The 20,697-nt window shown below is 35.3% G+C and overlaps 1 protein-coding gene across 3 annotated transcripts; it reads right to left on the reverse strand.

The window, feature by feature from the left end:
• Window positions 1–51: 51 nt before the first annotated feature.
• Window positions 52–18,993, reverse strand: LOC128867403 (proton-coupled amino acid transporter-like protein CG1139). 3 transcript variants are annotated; one of them, XM_054108580.1, is made up of 7 exons: window positions 18,687–18,993; window positions 3,117–3,196; window positions 2,821–3,049; window positions 2,577–2,698; window positions 960–1,499; window positions 636–880; window positions 52–571 (listed from the first exon to the last, which is right to left on the reverse strand). In XM_054108580.1, the coding sequence occupies exons 2-7, from the start codon at window positions 3,194–3,196 to the stop codon at window positions 402–404; spliced, it is 1,386 nt and encodes a 461-aa protein (XP_053964555.1). In that variant the 5' UTR covers window positions 18,687–18,993; the 3' UTR covers window positions 52–401. The 3 variants fall into 3 exon arrangements, with proteins under 3 accessions (XP_053964555.1, XP_053964557.1, XP_053964556.1); XM_054108582.1 differs by lacking the exon at window positions 18,687–18,993 and adding an exon at window positions 8,187–8,230; XM_054108581.1 differs by lacking the exon at window positions 18,687–18,993 and adding an exon at window positions 8,111–8,193.
• Window positions 18,994–20,697: the final 1,704 nt, after the last annotated feature.

A 20,697-nucleotide genomic window follows, 5' to 3' on the forward strand; every position in this document is an offset into this window, starting at 1 on the left:
CTGTATTTAATTGATAGTGAATTTAAAGATCTTTGTATTTTTAAGTATCACTCAGAATCATGCTGTGAGGGGGAAAAAATATTACAATTAGTATAACGTGGCAATTAAAGCATTATGTTATTTATACTTATTAATTAAACATTTATTTTATTTCATTTTTAATTCTTGGTTATTAGTACCTTAGTTTCATAATCTTGTTTTTAAATTCTTCATTTCATTTCAAATTGTTTGATTGTTTGTCACATATTTTCATATAATATTAAAATCTTTGGTAAATATTAGTTTTAAGTGCTCTATTGTTAAATAATTTTTGAAGTAGTTGCCCCTATAATAAATATTATATTTTTATACTTATACTACGATCATGTTTTCCCCTTCTATACATATCACATTGTGTTTGCCTACGAGCTGTATATTTCAATGATTTCGTTTATACTCGCTACAGAGCCTGCGACTAGAGCACATATCGAAAAGGCACTCAGCAGTATGTTCTTGTACAATTTCCATTTGCACCAGCCCAAGCGATCGGGCCACAAATATACAGTCTCGCAAACGCTTGGCACAAAAAAACCTGCAAATGAGATGAAAAACCCGTTTAGTTCAAATTTTACGCAAGTCCTATATTGTATTTATACCCAGTAGTGAGAGAAAGATGGCACCAACAAGACTGATAAACGGTTCCAGATTGGGTATAGCTGCGGCAATGACACCACTAATCAGGATAACACACGTACGTACAATTATCTGTGCGATGTTATGATTTCTTTCTTCGAATTTGATGCTGAGCTTTTTCCAGAGAATTTCCATGGGTATGTAGAATACCAGTCCATAGGCACAAAGTGAGGCAACGGATATCAGCACTTTCGCAATGTCAGCTAAACTAAATATAAACAAGAACTAAATTTCGTTTATGCGAAATTCATTTAAATTAATTTAAAAATTATAACTTGCAAACTTACAGCGAACCATCCTTCAAGTTCAATGTTATGCTGCCGCGCACTTCACTGCCATAACGTGCATAACCTAAAAATCCAATAATCGAATACAATGCGACCACGATGATCATAGCTGAATTTAGCACGCCAGGACAGCCAAGAAACTGTTGTGGTTTCTTCATGGCATTTTCAATGGGCATAACTGAGCCAATACCCTCCATAGCGAATATGACAGTGGCAAAGAAGAGCGGTATCTGTGTGGTTTTTGCAATCAGTGGTTTATCTGCGAGCACCAATGGTTCGCTGAATAAGTCGTACAACACTATGCCGAATGTGACCACTATGAAAATATTAGCCATGGCTGAGAAGGGCACCAGCCATTTTAGATTTCTTATCTGACCAATTAATAGGCAAGGTATTAAAGTCAAGGCGATGTATATACGCACATTCCATTTCAGGCCGGTGTCATAGTTGATGACATCGTGAAACGAAGTGGCAATAAAAACTATATAAACACAAGCTGCTGCAAAGTATGTGGCCATTAGACTGCCATCAACGAAACGTCTGTGTGGGAGAAGGTGAAGCAAATTAAAAATTAAATTAACTTACGAAAATTAAGTCTAGATCAGCTGATCTTTTATTTATGAGCTGACGACCTAATTAGATCTGTTTGCAAATAATTTGTAACAATTGCAGAAATTATCAAGTTTTGATGTTTATGTATCCAAAAACTTGCAAAGTAGGGGAAAGTGAGAGAGCATTTAACATTTTATTTTGAGGGGAAGTGGCAAGTTTTGCCTGGATAAATTTTTACTCTTGAAAATTCGCAAGTGAGAAAAACAGCTGATCGCTAAGTAAAAATAAACACGAATTAAAATTTGCAAATTGGGTCAAAGTTCTAAATTCAAATGAAAATTGTAATTAAATGGAGAATGTAAATAAAAAAAAATTTAAGATAAAATTTATAAAGTTGTTTTGAAGTTATTTATTAAATAGAAATTGGCCAATGATGTAGATGTACATGTGTACTTCTGAACCACAGCCACAACCAGTCACCATTGCTGCAGTTTCCGAAATACAAATCGGAAGAATTCAAGGTAATTTTTGTGTTTTATGCTTGTACTTCTTGGTTATTAACTAATTTGGCGATATATGTATAGGAAAATATGAAGAAAGCTGTGATTGCCACAACTATAAAATTGCTTGTGGAATGTACATCTGACAGAAATGATGAAATGGAACAAATTATTGTGGAAAAAATAAAATCTTCTGATGCTAAGCTCGTTATTTGGAATTTATTTGTTTTAAGTTCTTATTTTTTATTTAATACGAGGTAGTTCAACTGATTTTTTTTTCTTTTTGTGATTTTTCCCCGCCAAAAATTTAGTCAGCTGTTCGTAAAACTTGCAAATTGTTACTGATTTTGCGTTCATGCACTTTTTTTGATATTCTTCCCTTTGAGAACGAATTCTTGAAAAGTAAGCTACTGGACAGTTTTTACATGAACAGACCTATTCTCCTACAGCTTGTAAGCCCTTTTTCGTACTACATTTCCACACACATCCCAAAGTATTACACATTGTTTTTGATAACTTTTGTGAGTGCTGCATACCAGTTTTTAAAATAGTACAAACAATTTACCTTGCAAAAACCGACCATGCACGCAATGGTATTGGACCCTTTGTAAAGACCATTTCGGTAGTTTCAGAAAAACTCAAAGCAGGCATTTTATTCGTCTTGCAGATATCTTGTGATGTTTTAACCTGGAAATTAATCAAAAATTTCATTAAGGATGGATTCAAATCCCTATCCAAGTTCACAAGAAGGGAACCCTTAAACTTAATTAGCCTTTTTATAGATTTTCACCTTTCCAAAAACAACTTACCAATATGTGCACACAATGCGTACAGAGGATGCCCACCACCAGCGTAGCAATCCAGCTGAACAGCATACCGCCATTGGAGAAAGCCATTGGCATTGCCAAAAGACCGAAACCTAACGAACCTTTCAGCAAATGAATAAACGCGCCACTTGTCGACTGACCATTGACTTGGTCGCGATAGTTCGAAGGAAGGTATTCATCGCTAAGCTGTAGCTTTTCAGTGAGGTTTGTGCTGAAATGCGAAAGGGAAAAATTCATATAAAACACGCATTTTTCGACAATTAATTTTGCTTACTAACCGTGAATTGATATCGACTAGCGTAAGAACTGAATTTGACTTCTCTTTGGACGTTGGTGTCGAAGTGTTGGATTTCATCATCTGGAAGAAACGGAAAATATATGAAAATATTATTCGTCTTAGAAGTTAAGATCGCCCTGATGGCATGAAAATTAAAGGCTAACAAATCTTTTTTCTTTTTGGGTACGAAATTTAGATTTAAAACTTTTAACATTTATTTATGTTTAGCGCATGTGTTGGACTTCAAACCATATATATAAGTATATATGCATTATATATGTATAAGTATATACTAGGTTGTTCAATAAGTTTTGCGGTTCGATAAGAAAAATACAATTTTATGGTTTGAAATACACTTTACTATTAAGTATAGTCTCCTTGAACATCAATCTACTTCTTCCAATGAGATCCCAATTTACGAATTCCATCCCTAAAGTGCGAATCTGGAAGGACTGCAAAATACGCTTCCACAGCTGTTATGACCTCATCATCCATGCATGTTTTTTTCCAAATCTGGTGAATACGATGGATGCTCCAACAATTCGAGCTTTAATTCATGGATTTTAGCCAGTTTCAAAATGCTCTTGAAAAAGATTTTTTTCCTTTCGCAAACTGGGTCTCTTTTCTCGAATTTTTTTCTTCAGCTGGTCTAAAAGGTTATAATAATATTCAGAATTTATGGTTCCACCAGTTTGCAAGTAATCCACAAAAAAAATTCCTTTCGCTTCCCAAAAAACTGCTGCTTACGATACACCTTCTTGTCCAATTTCTGGATACGAACTCTTTTCGGAGCCGAAGTATCAGGTTCACATAACTGTTTAGTCTCTTGTTTTGATTTAGGATCATGGTGATAGACCCACGTCTCATCCATAGTGATGAATCGACGTACAAAATTTACTTTAACCTTTTGAAAACGTTCGAAAAGTTGCTGAGAAAGTCGCATTCGAATGTGTTTTTGTTCCATTGTTAGCGAATGTGGCACCCATTGCGCACACAATTTTCTGAAATCCAATACCTCAGCCAAAATATTGCTTACACTGAGATGCCTAAGGCTTCTACTAAATCTCTTTTAGTCACTCGACGATTTTCCAATACGATATCCTGTATTTTCTACGATTTCTGGTGTTGTTCCTGTTTTTGGATGTCCTTGGCGTAGATCGTCTTCGAGGCTTCCATGTCCAAGTTCAAATTCATCAACCCATCTTTCTACTGTACTTAATTTATGGCGACAAATCCTTATACACTTTCAACATTCGTTCATAAATTTCCTTTGCTTTTAGACATTCCAAAAATAAAAATTCAATAGAAAATATTGCGACACTTCAGTATTAAATGGCTTTTAAACAAAGCATGAATTTACAGATTCATATGAAATTTCATATCCGTTTAAATGAGGAGTGCAACAACATAACAAAAAAAAAACAAAAAACAAGTAAATGTAGAGTTTTCGTAAAGTTTGACAAATAACCTGCAGACGTAGTGACGTAGTCACTTTTGAAAACAAAAAGTGCGTGTAGCGTAGTACACATAACAGAAGTGAAACTTTCAAGGCAGACAAAGAAAGAGGGAGAGACCCGAGGGAGAGAGAAAGAGAGAAAGAATATATATCTAAATAAATTCACAGCATTTGCAGAGAATACAAATAGACAAAATTTACAAAAAACGGAGAAGGGTCGACTGGTGTAGGTAAACGCCGGACACAAACCGTGGCAACAACGCGCACTACTCCGAGCGTTTATCACCCGCACAAACGCAGCGATTCCAGGACCGCAACGCAGGAACGGCACAAATTACCGCAAGGCAATACCAATAAATCCGACGCCGGAATGGATAGCGCTTTATAGTACGCTCAAGCACTAGCCAGGAAACGGAAATAAGCGCCTAAATAGCCTAAAGTGTATCTAAGATATATATACGGTATAGCTCTCCCTCTACTTTTCCTCTACGTTACATCTTTTTTCTCTCTAGCGGAACGAAAATGCCCAAAACGTTGCATGACCTTGAAATTGTATTCTCCATTCTCGCTCGTCCATCGGCGCCTAAGAAGTTTGTTTGCTAAAAAGCTACTTAAAACAATTTATAAAATGTTTTTAAATTGGTCGATCCAAAAAAATCCTACGCCACTTCATGCAAAATGTAGTTAAGAAGATGTACACACATTTTAATGTGAGTCTGCGCTCTTCTTTCAAATAATCATAAATTCTCTAATATTTTTATCGGAAGCATCTTAAGATAAGACTTCTAAAAATTCCTACTTTGCAATTAAAAAAAAAAAGAATTTCAGAGTAGTCTTAGCCCCTAAAGGGAGGAGCATTTAACGTGACATTTTCTAGTCAAAATGAAGGACTTTTATAGAAAGTAGCACATATAAAGGGACTTTCAAACAACGCGTCCAGAAAGCTGTTTTAAAATAAAACATGTAACAATTTATTATAGATTCTTACAGGATTTACAATTTTTATTCAAAATACGGCTCTTAGAAAACATAAGTGAAAATTTACGTAATTTAAATGACCCCCGCATCCGACTGTCATCATCATCATCCTCATTGTTGGTTGGACAACCCTGGTCAGGCCTTCGCCTGCTGTAGCATATGCGCGTCAATTGTCTCGGTTTCGTGTCTGTGTCCTCCATGCCCGAAATCCCAATAAGCCTGCGTCTTCTTCTACACCGTCAATCCATCTGCGGTGGGCGGGCCTTCTTCTGTGGCATTTACCGAAGAGTATTTGTTGAGGTCGGAAATCCGTGTTAGCCCGCAATATGTGACCTGCCCATCTCAAGCTGTTGATCTGTTGATCATGATTGTGGTTATCACAGATGGGTGCGCATATAGTTTTTCGTTCATGATTGTAGCGTTTCCGCCATTCGCCTCTATCATATATCGCGCCAAAAAGTTTTCGCAGAACTCTTCTATAAAAAATCAGCAGCTTCTGTTTATCTACATCTCTGCGTGCCCACGTTTCACTACCGTATAGCAAGAAGGAAATTATAATTGAGCGATACAGTGAAATCTTTGTTTTTCTGCCTAGAAGTCAAACCTTTAGGTGTTGACACAGCGAAAAATAGCATCGGTTGGCTTTAAGGATTTTGTCGCCGACTTCTGCAGAAATTTTGTTGTCATGATTAATGATTACACCAAGGTATTTCAATTCCTTTACTACTTCGTCACTACATAGTCACTGATTTCTCGACTGTCATAGAATTCATATTTTCAATGACTCGCTCACGAATTATTGCATTGAGTTTAGTAATATCGATCCGCTTCAGCCCCGTTGTTGGCTTATTCACATAGACTGTACTTTTCAAGAAATGCCAGACTTTTTTATCCTCCACAGAACCAGTTTCTTCGAATTATTTTTCCAATTTGTGAATTGTCGACTCATTCGGACGATTATTTCCACCAAAAAAATTACGAATTTCGTGTTATGTTGTCCTTGAAGGTCGACTATTTGCATATTTAAAATTCATTTTCTATCGCGTAAATTTGTATGTCATTTGTATGTAAATAAAAGGTATCGTCTAAGAATTATTCACAGGCGTAATTTTTAAGAGGCCCTTGGCAATTTAAAATGCGGACAAGAAACCGTAATTTTTAATGAAATACCTATATATATTATATATAAGGAAAATAATACAATAATATCAATTTCCCACTTCTTACAACAACCGTTACAGCAGAAAAGAGTAAAAAAATTGATAGAAAATACAACGTGAAGCCCAAAATAAATAAGACTGAGCTAAAATAGAAACGGCAAAAGCTTTGTTCTGATAACTTCGAGTTTATTTATTCAAAATAGTCCTCTCTGGCCTCGCAAATCAGTGTGCGCGGTCTAACAGCTTTTCGAAAGAGTGTTTCAGGTCATTGACCGGAATCCGGAATGTTCTTAAGGATGCCGGTAAAATCTTTTTGGATGGCCTCTTCGGACGCAAAACGTTTTCATTTCACGGCCAAACACAATTTCCCGAATGGGTAAAGGTGAGTCGGTGAGTGATTGATGGTTAAAATGCGATTTCTAGTCAAAAAATCAGCCACAAGAGTGGATCGATGAGATGCTGCATTATCATGCAATAAGCACCAGCTTCCTCCTTCCGGGTATTCAAGGCGAATTCGACGAATGCGATGCAACAAACGCTTTAAAATGCCAAGATAGAAAATTGTATTAACGGGTTGACCCATTGGCACGAACTTCTTGTGGACAATTCCCTTGGAGTCGTAAAAACAAATGAGCATCGAATTGATTTTTGACTTCTCCAAACGGGATTTTTTGGGTGATGGCTCGTCTGCGGCCTTCCATTCGGCACTTTGACGCTTAGTTTCAGGTTTATGGTGAAAACACCACGTTTTATCACCAGTTACAATGTAGTAAAGGAAGTTCTCGTCTTTTCTCGCCTCTTTAATGAGGTCTTTCGTATGTTGAATTCTGAGCAATTTTTGGCCCTCAGTTAACTTGTGCGGAATGAAACGTGCACAGACCCTTCGTAAGCCCAAATTAGCAGTTAAAATGCGATAATTCGATGTTTTGGAGATATTAAACTCCGATTCTATGAATTTCAACAATGATTTCGGTTCATTTTTGATACATTTACGAACAATTTCGATGGAGTCTTCTGTGATTACTGATTTTGGGCGGCTCATTGGCATATATAATATGTCCTCACAACCATCTCTGAAGCATGTAAACTCTGGCACGGGATAGACAATCATCGCCCTAAAGTTTTTCATCAACTCAAATGTTTCGGTAAACGTTTTACCGATTTTAAAAGAAAATTTAATATTAGCTCTTTGTTCGAAACTCATTTTTGTACCGATCAGACAAATGTACTGACACTTTAGACACAATAATTTCGCTTCCACTGAACCGCATGGAACTAAGCTTGCACTGGAAGTCAGCTAGGGATGTTACTTCCAATAACTCAGTAAAAAGACGGCGGCATCAAAAACAAAACAACAGTCTTTTTTATTTTGCACTCACGAATCATACAGGATTCACTCACAATTGTTAGGTTTTATTTTTGCACTTTGAAACTGCGACAATCTGAATCCGTTTTGAACCAGTTCGAAGATACTCACGAAATAGGTATATACGAGTACATCGAATACGGCAGAACTGACCTTTTCACTATATCGTTCCAACTTTTAGTAAAGACTTAGCAGCCTTAGTACTGTTTAAATCAACACAAGTGGGTGAGGCAATCGGTTAAGTATTTCATATCAGACATACTTAGCACAGCAAAGTACTCGTACGTGTATGTGCATATATTAATGCAATTGCAAGTAGTAATTAATGCGGTCGCCGTAGCTGGCTGAGTTGAGCGTTGCTACAATTCGGGTGCTACGGGTTCGAAACGCACTGTGGGTAGAAATTGTTTTGCCAATAGCGGTAGCCGCTCAGCAGACAAAGTCTAACCTGTGAGGGTATTTTCGCCTTCGAAATAGCACATGGGCTGAAAAGTCCCAGGCCTAACACACTAGTGTTATTGTATTCACCTCTTTTCCAGTTAGTATACATAATATATATATAATTGGCGCGTACACCCTTTTTGGGTGTTTGGCCGAGCTCCTCCTCGTATTTGTGGTGTGCGCCTTGATGTTGTTCCACAAATGGAGGGACCTACAGTTTCAAGCCGACTCCGAACGGCAGATATTTTTATGAGGAGCTTTTTCATGGCAGAAATACACTCGGAGGTTTGCCATTGCCTGCCGAGGGGCGACCGCTATTAGAAAAATGCTTTTCTTAATTTTGGTGTTTCACCGAGATTCGAACCGACGTTCTCTCTGTGAATTCCGAATTGTAGTCGCGCACCAACCCATTCGGCTACGGCGGCCGACTAGTACTAAACCTAAAAAGACAGCCGTTAAAATTTCATGATATTCTATTCTTTAGTCCGTGAGTTATTGTGCTAAGAGTGACGCTACTTTTATTATTTTCAAAACAATGGACCAAAAAGAATTTCGTGTTTTAATTTTTCACTGCTTCTTGATGTGTTGATGGAAAAAAATACCATTCAAGCAAAGCAATGGCTTGAAAAGTGTTATGGAAATTCCACTTCATCAGAAACAACCATGCAACGATGGCTTGCTGACTTCAAACGTGGTCGCAGAGACACCTATGATGCACAACACAGTGGACGTCCAAATGAGGTGGTAACACCAGAAAACATAAAAAAGATCCACAAAATCGGTTTAAATGATCGAAAAGTGAAGTTGCATGAGTTAGCTGACATCGTAAATATAATATATCAAAAGAACGTTTTGGCTTTTTATTACATGATCATTTGCTTATGAGATCGCGCTGTTCAAAGTTGCTCACTGTTGCTCACAAAAACACGAACGTGTTGATGATTCTGTGCAATGGTAAAACTACATGAATTGAACTTCGAAAATTTTCGTCGGTAAGAAATTTCTCACGAATGAAGAGGTTATCGCTGAAACTGAGGCTTCTTTTGAGGCAAAAGATAAATCGTTCTACAAAAGTGGTATTGAAATGTTAGAGCGGCGCTGGAATGGTTGCGTTGTTCTTGATGAATGAAGCTAAGTTTGAACAAAAAAGAAAACGTGTTTTCTTTGTTAGGCCCGGGACTTTTCAGCCCATGTGTTAAAATCAACTGTTGTTCGGAATGAGCATAAACTGTAGATCCCACCACTTCATTTGTAGGACAACATCAAGACTCATACCACAAATTAGAGGAGAAATTCGGCCAAACACCTAACGAAGGATGTACATATGTATACGCCAATTATATATGTACATATGTATATACTCTATACACTTACATATATATACATATTTGTAGTAATTAACTACTTATAGTTATAGTGCCGCTCGAATGGTCTACGATTCTAGAGTGCACTTGAATTCTTTGAATGCTCTTCAAAAACATTAATTCCCAATTAGCCACAGATAAAGAAACCTGATAGTTTCATATGTGAATCGTTTTCATTAAAGGAATTACTAGAGAATTATATTAGTAGGCTGAGTGGCGTATTAAGTCTTTCTGTGTATGTATGTATTTAGTCTTTGCTAACGAACACTGCACTATTGGCACCCTAGCCAGTAGAATGGCTGTACCCTACAATGACATCTGCAGGAGTTGTGGATATGAAGAAGAAATTGAATCGGTACAACATCTCCTCTGTGAATGCCCTGCACTTCAAAGAAGCCGTCCCAAATATCTGGGCGATTATTTCTTTGAAGATAAGGGAAATGGGCTAAATGCCTCACTGAAGGGACTAGTTATCTTCTTAAAAAGATCTAAGTGATTTAAACAACTTAGTTAGGGCATGGAAATCAAATGCAGGTCTCACAATGGGCCTCAGGGCCATCCGAGTGCCTTGTCTTAGACAAGTAATCTGGCTAATCTAACCTAACCTTGCTAACGATGTATTTTTAATATAATGGGAGACCCAATATTTTACTGATTTATTTTCTTATGAGTGAGAAAGCCGCTGAGGCTTGCGAAGGGATACTTTTTATATACTTTGAAGTATCCTCATTGTGAGGATTTTTCACTCAAAGATGATGAATGTCTATGGTCGACGTACTGTAGTTGATGACGACCAAATCAGAACCATATTGAACTGTTTCGCCACATAACAGAGTAAGAGGGAGTAAGAGAGATTAAATTCATTTGTTTGCCTTATTCACTCCCCTCGGGAGCATAGCGCCTCGACAAGACTTGTCTTGCGCTGGTTTCGTTAATCTCTTTTGATTTGATTTTTGACATGGTAGGTGATTAGCCTGCCGCTAACAGTCCTAAGTGGTGGAAATGTCCACCTGTCGTTGCTTGCGAATACCGGCTTCTTTACTGCTTGGAGCGTCATCTATGTTTCACATTTTTCTGGCAAAAGGATAGCACAGATGGTTGAGGACTTCGCTAAATTTGGTGTATCTGCGCTATTGCCGCAGTTGCCCGCTTCCTCTTGCTGGCACCACTGATGCAATGTGTAGCTGTTTGTTTTTGCTTGTTTTAGCAGCCACAATGCAAAGAATGCGGGAGAGTAAGGATAGAAAGGATAAGGTTTTGGATTTTGAGGAAAACGTTTTTTTGTTTGTTTTAGAAACAGAGATTGTAGGTACATTTGAAAAAGTGCGAGGACCTTGCTTTACGTGAGATTTGAACCCACAACCTATGGGATGGCAGGCTAGTGCACTTACGCTAGACTAGCGAAACATAATATCATAATAATATTAATTGAAAATAAAAATATTGGCAACCGCTGAAAAGGGCACCAGCCAATTTAGATTTCTTCGACTATTTAATAGGCAGATTTTGACGATCTAAATATTTTATCATTTTCCATTCGGGAAAACGTTATCGCACTTGGAAACACTATTGCACCAGCTGAAAGTGCCTTTGTTATTTGGTTTGTTGACGCTGTTATGCGCCCATATATCGAGCGTACGAGATTTTTTATATTGGAAGCAAATGCGCAACAACGTCAAGAAAGCAGAATTGTAGAAAATCAACGAGAATCGATCGGCTATTTCAAACTTACACAGTATGATATCAAAATTGAACGGCATATAAAATTGCATACCTAGAATTTTTCAGAAAATTCTGTGATAGAAAAAAAGGTAAAACTCGGTAAAGTAAGTAAGTAAGTTGACAAACGTAGTGGCAGGTCAGCGACATCGAAAACTGATGAGAGCATCAATAAAGTGAAAGAAAAGTTGACCAATAACCGCAAATTAACCATCAGAGAGCTGGCAGAGCACGAATATCCTCCAACAGCCTTCGAATTCACCTGATATGGCTCGCTGTGATTTTTTTCAGTTTGATGTCACGATAAGACTACTTTTAAGGAATAAACTTGTATTTTGAATTTTTCGAATATATTCCGGGAACTTTTTGATCAAAGAGGTATGTTGAGCGGCTATTATTTTGGCTGCCACTGTATATTTAGAACGCAGTGCAATTTTTATTTATTTGTTTTGAATAAGCAATTCGGAAATGAGCACTGATATGGAGAATTGCAGCATATATTGTACCAAAAGTTCTCATGGCCTCAGCAAGATGAACCAGCACAAACTACACCGGAACCTTCAAGGATTTGCTATAAATTTCCTAAAAAAGGTATGTAAAACAAGGTAAACAATCAACTCAGATACTTAGTATTAGTAACTAATAAAACTGAAGGGAGCAATCAAGCTAGAATTAGTAAATCGTAAAGAAATAAGATGGAAATTACTTAAGCTTCAACCAAGGCTAATCTATTAAAGGTGATACAAGTAGATCAGTTGATTTGTTTTTTTTTCTTATTTTCTTTCCCTGTGTACATTAGGATCAGGATGTTGGTATGATACAAAGTGAAATGATGAAAAGCACTCCATTCGCGCCATCGTCGTATGCCTTTGGCTTCAACTGAAAGTCGACTGTCCAACGTAGTTTGTCCTTTTCGTTTTCTTTTTTGCATACTTTCTATACTTTCTTTGTCGTGACATTTTAATGAACGAAACGCTATTGTTGTTCTAGTGCCACCACCTTCAATGAATTCGCCATGGCTTGAGTCCGAAAATATTTTCTTACTTCACTCAAGATGCAAATATACTAAGTCCCACGATTCTACAAAATTAAATTAGCTTTGGTTCGTAGACGGGTGATACTCAAAGACATTTTGTGATGCGTTAGAACGATTTTTTCAAATTCATTAATTTGATTTAAAATTCATTAAATCAATTCGAGTTAGCCTTTATTACAGCCTTTAGCCTTTATCACAGTCTGTATGTCGGTAACGAAAGCTACTTTTAAAGGAAAGAGGTCTACCATGCTCAACAGCTCCATGTGCCCATTTACACAGGGAAACATTTTGTTCTGCGGTGAAGGACGGCCGCGGAAGAGAGAAGGGAATTTGTCTCCTGTACTGGCGACACGCTTTGCTCTTCTTATTCGTATTTCCAATCTTAAAGCAAATTTTGACAGATGCTTCATTCATTTCCTTCTTTTGTGGGAGAAAGTTCTGAGTTCTGTGTTGGTTTTCAATCAAAAGGAAGAAATCCGCAATAACAAATATCCGAACGCTGCTTGGGAAATGCAGTAAAGTAGGTATAATTTAAAAAAGTTATGGGACATGTGTTGTTGAATTCTAATTTTTCCCCCATTTCAAAATACTCAAGTTAATTTTAAGTTAATTGTTTATATAAGGAGTATTTTTAATTTATTTTTTTTTATTCAAGAAAAAAAATTTATATACTATATGTATGGTATATGTAAATAAAAAAAAAACAAATTATTTATTATTCAACCAGTTTGCATTCTTCATTGAAATATTTAAGAAACTGTTGGCGAACGTTCTCCGCTTTACATGTTAGCGGGTTGTAGAATATATCCGAAGCAGAAGATGCTAAAGCAGTCAACGTCAAAATGTTGCCGAAAACAATTTTGCCCGTGTGACCGCGAATGAAAGATTAAAAGAGAATTTAGAGTGTCTCTCTTCCAGATGTCTCCGTGTGTAAATCGGCCCCATGCTCCACGTTTAACCAAAGTTCTCTCTGCTTTGTTTGCCATCCTGAATTTTCACTGACGATGTGGTTGCTCTTAGCTACAGTGCATTTTAAATATATACACTCATATATGTATATGTGTAGGTCTATAGACTGATTATTGAGGATATTTCTAGCGCCGTGAGCTGTTGTGCAAACTGCTCCTGTCGCATACATATATCACATATATCCAACTTCGCAAATGTTCCCTACCCACCCTACTTTATCTTAAATATGAAATGCGTTGCTGCTGCTCTGCAGTTGTTTGGTTTTATTGCATCAAAACAAATACCATATGTGGGTACATCAGACTCACGCGAAGAGAATGGAATTTTATATTTTACGAGCGCATCGTATAAATATTTGTACTGAAATAAAGATGCGATTAAGTTGTCAGAACAGCAATATATTTGAATATAAGGTTGGCTATAAACTGACAGATAGTAGAAAAGCACATAATTAGATAAAAACACAATTACTCTAATACTATGTTGTTAATTCAATAAAAAGGGAATAAGTAATTTATTATCTTAAACTTAAAAAATATACTTTAAAACCTGTTATGCTGGCTGTTTAGAAATTGGCTCTTTTAAGGGGTTAGGGGTAGTCAGAATTTTCAAAAAATCGATTTTTTTTTTTTTGCATTTTCTTAAAGTATAATATCTTAAAAATATTGTGTAAAAATATGAAGTGAATTCGACAATTACTTTTCGAGTTATTCAACAATTTACAACGGGCGCTCGGGCGCTCCAGAGCAGATAGCAAAACTTTATATGCGTTTTTCTCAAAACTATGTTTTTCAAACTGGTGAACACTGTAACTTAAAAACCGCTACGTAGATTTCAATAAAATTTATACAGCTTTTGAAAAACATAAAAAACTTGTGCCTGATCGAAGGATTTTTTTTTTCAAAAATTTCGATTTTTTTTTAACAATTAACTGTTGGTTTTTTTTTCTAAAATCTGGAAAAAATTTTCTGAGGCCGCCATATTGTTCATTTTGAAAAAAAAAAAAAAGCTTCGATCCGGCTCGAGATTATCTATCAATAAAAATAATTTTTCTCATCCGATTGGTTTTAGATGAATCTGCAAGGACTTGTGATGTTCACCGCAAGGGACTTCTGGAGAAACGGGCTTCACACAAACAGCGATAACTTTTGCAATTATTAATTTTTTTTTTGAAATTTTGGTGAAGTCAAGTTAAAACATGATGTTTTTATGCTATGTTTTTATTTTTGTTAAATAAATTAATTAAGTAGCAAAAAAAAATTCGTGAAAATCATCATTTTTTCGGGCCTCTGACTACCCCTAACCCCTTAATCTTGTTTCTATCATTGGTGATTGCATTTATATTCTCATTATATGCATATATTTCCTTTTAATATTGCGCTCACGATATGATAGAAACAAGATTGCGCTCATCAGAGAGTTCGTAACGTTACATTGGTGCAGTTGCATGAGAGAGATGTGAAAGTGCGAACAAGAATGTAAGAAGAAGAAGAAATTACAAAAAAACAACACCCGACAGCGATTCTGTAACATTCGCTGAGAGGTAAGTAGTGGTACTACGATCGGCGCCACCTTATTACTCTCTGCATGGTGAAGTGCAATAAGCAATGAATTGTGACACACACGTATGCACACGTACATAAGCATGATAATGAGAGGAGTGAAATAATGCAACAGGTCGGAGTTCCATAACACAAAAATGTGTAATAGTTATTCCACATTTTTGTAAGTAGGCGTTCGTTAAGGCCAGAAAGTGATACATCACTCAAAAATTGAGAGAGCAAAGTAACAGTTCATTGCAAGAGAGATGCTCATTTTGTGTTGGAGAAATTTTAACCAGCAAAAATTATTCATCACCAAAAAACATTTGATTGAACTTTTTGTGGCCAAACAAATTTATTTTTTGTGGAATTTGATATTTTGTGCACGTTTGCCCTTGCAGTTTACAGTCATACGCGCCAGACGGAAAATTAATCGACAAAAAACGTGAGTGTGCAAAGTATATTTAAGGTAATTATTTTTTTTTAACAGCACAACAGTTTATAAACAGTGATGGCAGATTTTCAGATCGTTAACTTTTTTGCTTTTTCCTCTCTTTGGGAAAGAATTTTAGGCTACGCTACAGATTTGCTTTAGTGGCTGGTGATGGCTAATTTTGTAATTGAAAGCCACTAATATTATGACATAGCAAATGAGAAAATATAGGAGGAACAGCAAAAAAAAAAATCCAGTTGACTATTCTAAAATCCAAATTACACTTTCTTAAGTTTACTTGACTGATGCTTTTTAAAATATTGTAAATAAAATATAACTGGTAATGCTTAAGTAAGGCGGAAAATCTTAAAGTTAGTTGAATTTCGATTTTAGTCTTTTACTGTACAAGAATTCTTAAAATGAAGACAATTTGATTTCCGCTGATACGCTAAACTACTTTATACTAGATACTTATTGTTATAAATTATAGTTATATGTATATAACTTATATGTAAGTTGTTATGCAACACTGCTTACACCTTATTATTTAGGTAACACTGGCAAATTATGGAACTCTGTATAGAAATAAAAGGATAAAATAAAGCAGTGCAGTTTCAGACATAGATGACTAGATGTGAAACTCTTTTTCTCGTAAGAGCGCTGAAAAATGTGCATTTTTTATAACTTTTTCCAATATTGCCACACCGGTAGAAACATGAATTGGGTATTTTTGAACCAAAGGTCTGGAATTTTTAGTTTCCACACCACCATTGAGGTTAGTATTTAGTGTGCGGTTGCCCAATGGCCTTATATCACTCGTAAACACCTACATATACTAAAAGTAAGCACAATCCGTATGAAATATGTACATAAATAAGCAAAAAATTTAAAAATTTATGTGTAAATGAAATTATTTAAAACTGATATACATAAGTAATTTAATAATAATAAAGTAATGAACGCGAAAAACATAAGTTATAATGAAAAACATGACTTATTGCGATTTTTTAATATAACACAGAAATTGGGTAACAAAAGAGAAATTCTCAAACAACGAACAGAATAAGTTAAAGCAGATTACCTTTAATTTTTGTAAAATATCTCAAACACAAATTCAGTTTCCTTACCTACGCTTTTCAACCATAGAATATTTACGTATATACAAATTTACATAAACCAACATACAGTTTTCAATAAAACTACATTATGTACATAAGACTAATTAAAAGTAGAAGTCGAATAACGAGCTTTGGATTCTACAAACTCACTTAAATTAAAATTATTACATTTCAATTGAATTAATTTCAAGACAAATAATTATAAACATTTCAACACGTCATTTCTCCATTAAGCAAAAACGAACTGTTTTCGTCTGTTATTTTTGGCGCGTTTCTTCTGGCAGTCTGCCATTTCGCCTATCAGCTGTTCAAGATCCCATAATGTGTGAGTGCTGCCAAGTTTTGAAACGCCCTCATGGGCGCGCTCTCTCTCAAAATGAATAAGTTTCACATCTAGTCATCTATGATCTATGGTTTCAGATGGAAAGCGCGTCGGTCTCACTTATTTCGGTCTCACTTAATTCGGTCTCACTTATTTCACTTATATTATGCCGAGATGAATTACGAGTACACACTAATATTGTTGACATTTCTTTATCCATATTTGCTGTTTGTTTAACTTTGTCACCATTTCGTGCCCTCATAAAAAAATATAAACAAAAAAAAAAAACCAAACACTAATAATTCTGGCTGCAATAAAAAATGAGTGCGCAGAACTTTGCTTATTTTCGAAAATGTCATTAACGAGGAAAGGAGTTGTACAACTTAATTTTTTTATTTTTTTGGTTTTGTCACCTTGTATACTAATGTTTGCATTAAAAAATCCATTGCCCCCATTTTTTGTTTGTTTTTGTTTTAGTTCAAACGTATTTTACTTATGTCTTTTATCTGGTTTGTGATTTATAAAAGCAAAATCGGTTTAACACGTTGGCGGGCAGTCGTAATTTCATACATTTTTAAAGTTTTACACTTTGTAAAATAGTGTTCAAGTGAGTGCTCAGCATTAGTACATAGAATACCTGAGAATATTTTTTTATTGATTTAATTTAATTCAATTAAGTTATTTGCCTTCATGAAACAATTACAAACCAAAACAACTGGGCAAAAAAAAATCATACATCGGTTGCCGCTTTAAGTATTTTCGAGCTACAAATTGTAGAAAAGTATTTATAAAGGAATTCGCAGAATTAGCTGAAGTATGGAGTATGCAATAAAAAGTATTTATGAAAGAATTCCCTGGATCAACTGGAATATGCAATACAAGGGAGAACACAACTGTGAACACGCGTTTTTCTCAAAACGGATTTCTGAACACGCTGGCCTCGATTTCTTGAAGACTTATGAACCGATTTAAATTTTTTTTGGTTTTTAATTTTTGTACATGTATTGGCTACAGTCGTACATAGCCGTTTTTGAAAATTCCAAAAATTAATATTTTTTCAAGCCTTTCGAAAACAAAACAAGGGTAAAAACACAAATACATTTTTCAAACCTGCACCATTTTCTCAAAAAAAAAAAAAAATAAATAAATAAACAAAAAAAAAACCACCACGTACGACGATAGCCATTGATGTATAGGTTAAGAATTTTTTTGGTTTTTTTGCTTTCAGATGATTTTTCACCGCTGTATCGTGGCCATTTTGGTGCATCAGTTTTTTATGACGTCATTGCATTTTAATAACAAATGTAATTTTTAATATTTTTTATTAAAAATTTGTGTTAGTCTAGTTGAATATTTGTTAAATAAATTACAAATTGTCCGATCCGCAAATAAACATCCCTATTTATAAAAAAAAAAAATCATGAAAATCACTTAATTTTCATGTGTTCACAGTGGTGTTCCCCCTTAAATTAGAAAATTTATGAAGTTAAAAAATGTACAAAGGCTTTAAAATTTGAATATAGCATATAGCAAAACTGAATGATATAGAATTTATGTACATACGCCCTCGAAGGTGCTGAACCGATTTAAATACATTTTTGATAAATTCATATATATTAGTTTAATTGGATCTTCCAACTTTTCTCTTTCAAATAATTTCAACACTACCTTTCGGAATACTAAATCCACGCGCTCATAAGCACACACACATTCGCTTTTTCAAATCCGATTTACTACCAAAAAAAGGCGTCGTTTATTTCCAAGTTTGTCGTCTTGTCTATATTTCTTTTTTGTGACCAATTTTACATGGCACTATTCAAGAATTTACTGTTTGCCCGTTTCGATGTTTTTTAATTGTGCCTACTTGTTTGCTCGATACTCGTATCCTCGTTAATTATTTTACGCGACTTTTTCTTGATGTGTTGTTAACGGTAGCGCGATCGTTTGTTGACTGATATTGCTAAAACGATGTTGGCGAAAATTATGACTACCCTCTAAGCTGCTAAGCTACTAAGTTAAAAACGTCATGTAACGATGCTTCGAAGGCATCGTGAATTGTTAAGTGACAAAAACAAAGGTGTGTATGTGTTTATTTGCAAGTTGAAGTTGTAGGAGGTAAGGGGCTGCATATTGGCAGTTCTATGCATATATTGATTGTTGAGAGTATTTGGAAATTAAAGAATTTGAATGCGCATACATTTTAAATTGTTAAACGCACTTGTTAAAGAGTGTCCGATGCTAAAATTGTATATTATTTAAAACCGAGTTGCATTTGATTGAGATTGTGTTGATCCAGGCCCGAATTTTAGACCTTAGTGCGTTTGCTTATTAGGCTGGAGCCAAATTTTATAAATTTATATACAAATGTGGTATTTGTATTGTGGCATTATCTAGTAATATAATGAAAATGTTTAAAGAATTAATGCTGAAATTAAAATAATTTTTAAAAGTTTTGTATACGTTTGTTGATTAGTAAATACCGGCTCATTTTGTTCCACAATAAACAATTATTTCTAGGCACGGCCATATTAACAGCGAAATCCTCAGAAATGAGTTTTGTTATTGCCGCCTTAGGAATTGTTGCATAGAGCGATGATGCCCGCCATTAGCGAACACTTCTTCCGTTGAATGTACGCCGAGCTAATCGGCCCTAGCGACGACGAAGCTATTAGCAATGCAGCGGCTTAACAATTTTGCTCACAAGTTAAAATTAACATAACTTAACTTAAAAAAACAAATAGAAATCTCTGGCTAGAACGAACAAAAAACTCACTTGCAAATAGCAAGCACTCAACAATTGCATATGTGTATGTGGAAGCTCTAAGCAGTGCAGCTCACAATAGATGTTCAGCTAATTTACTATAGAATTTAATACAGATTTGTAATTTTGCTTATGATAGTTTTTTTAGTGTTTAGTGCCATCTCTCATTCAATTACCTGTGAAAAAGTAAATCAGTTTATGAAGTCATTTGTTGATGAAACCTTTTGTAGATTTCTTGCCTCACATCTCTATTGTGAATTGTGAAAGTCAAAGAGATTCACAACGGAAACGACTACGACTCGGAAGAAATTGTATTCATTCGTTAACAAAATGGACGCTGAAAGTGCTGCTAATTGATGAACATGAATTCTGGGCTCTCTACTGCCGTCGTTTTACAAAAACAAAAGCACGTGGCGCCATAAATTCGCTGAAGCTTGTGTTGTCAATTGCTTTATTTGTTGCTAATAATCAATAGTAATATTTGTGTTGATGAAACCAACTGAGTTTGAATTGTAAAATAATATGCGTTGTGCTTAACTGTGGACATTTCCTTTATTCAGATGTGCTTACGCTAAGCGCGTTATGTCGGCATTTTTCGGTTTAAGGTATATTTTGGTTTTGTAAATATACCGAATGCGCCTAATTGCTAAATATCATACTGCTGACGTGGAAGCATTGCACAATTTAGCGGTAATTTGCAAAATTTCAACAGCCGTTGCAAAACATGATTTGCGTGAATAGCTTTTACAGAAAAATAGAGTAATTATTTAGGCTTCGAAACATCCTCAAGAAGGTGTATAAATTATTCATGGATAAATTAAATGCATATAAAACAGCCATAAATCAGACTAAAGGCGAGATGCGAAAGTTATAACTTAATTTTTAGTTATTATAAATATATTTATTTATTTATTTTTT

The sequence above is a fragment of the Anastrepha ludens genome, chromosome 6 (assembly GCF_028408465.1).
Source record: "Anastrepha ludens isolate Willacy chromosome 6, idAnaLude1.1, whole genome shotgun sequence".
Lineage (NCBI taxonomy): Eukaryota > Metazoa > Arthropoda > Insecta > Diptera > Tephritidae > Anastrepha > Anastrepha ludens.

Bases quoted from the DNA above. Each gene is read 5' to 3' on its own strand.
- LOC128867403 (XM_054108580.1), bottom strand. From the start codon at position 3,196: ATGATGAAATCCAACACTTCGACACCAACGTCCAAAGAGAAGTCAAAT. The intron at 3,050-3,116 runs GTTAGTAAGCAA...TTCGCATTTCAG, and splicing joins CTAGTCGATATCAATTCACG to CACAAACCTCACTGAAAAGC. The intron at 881-959 runs GTAAGTTTGCAA...GTTTATATTTAG, and splicing joins AACTTGAAGGATGGTTCGCT to TTTAGCTGACATTGCGAAAG.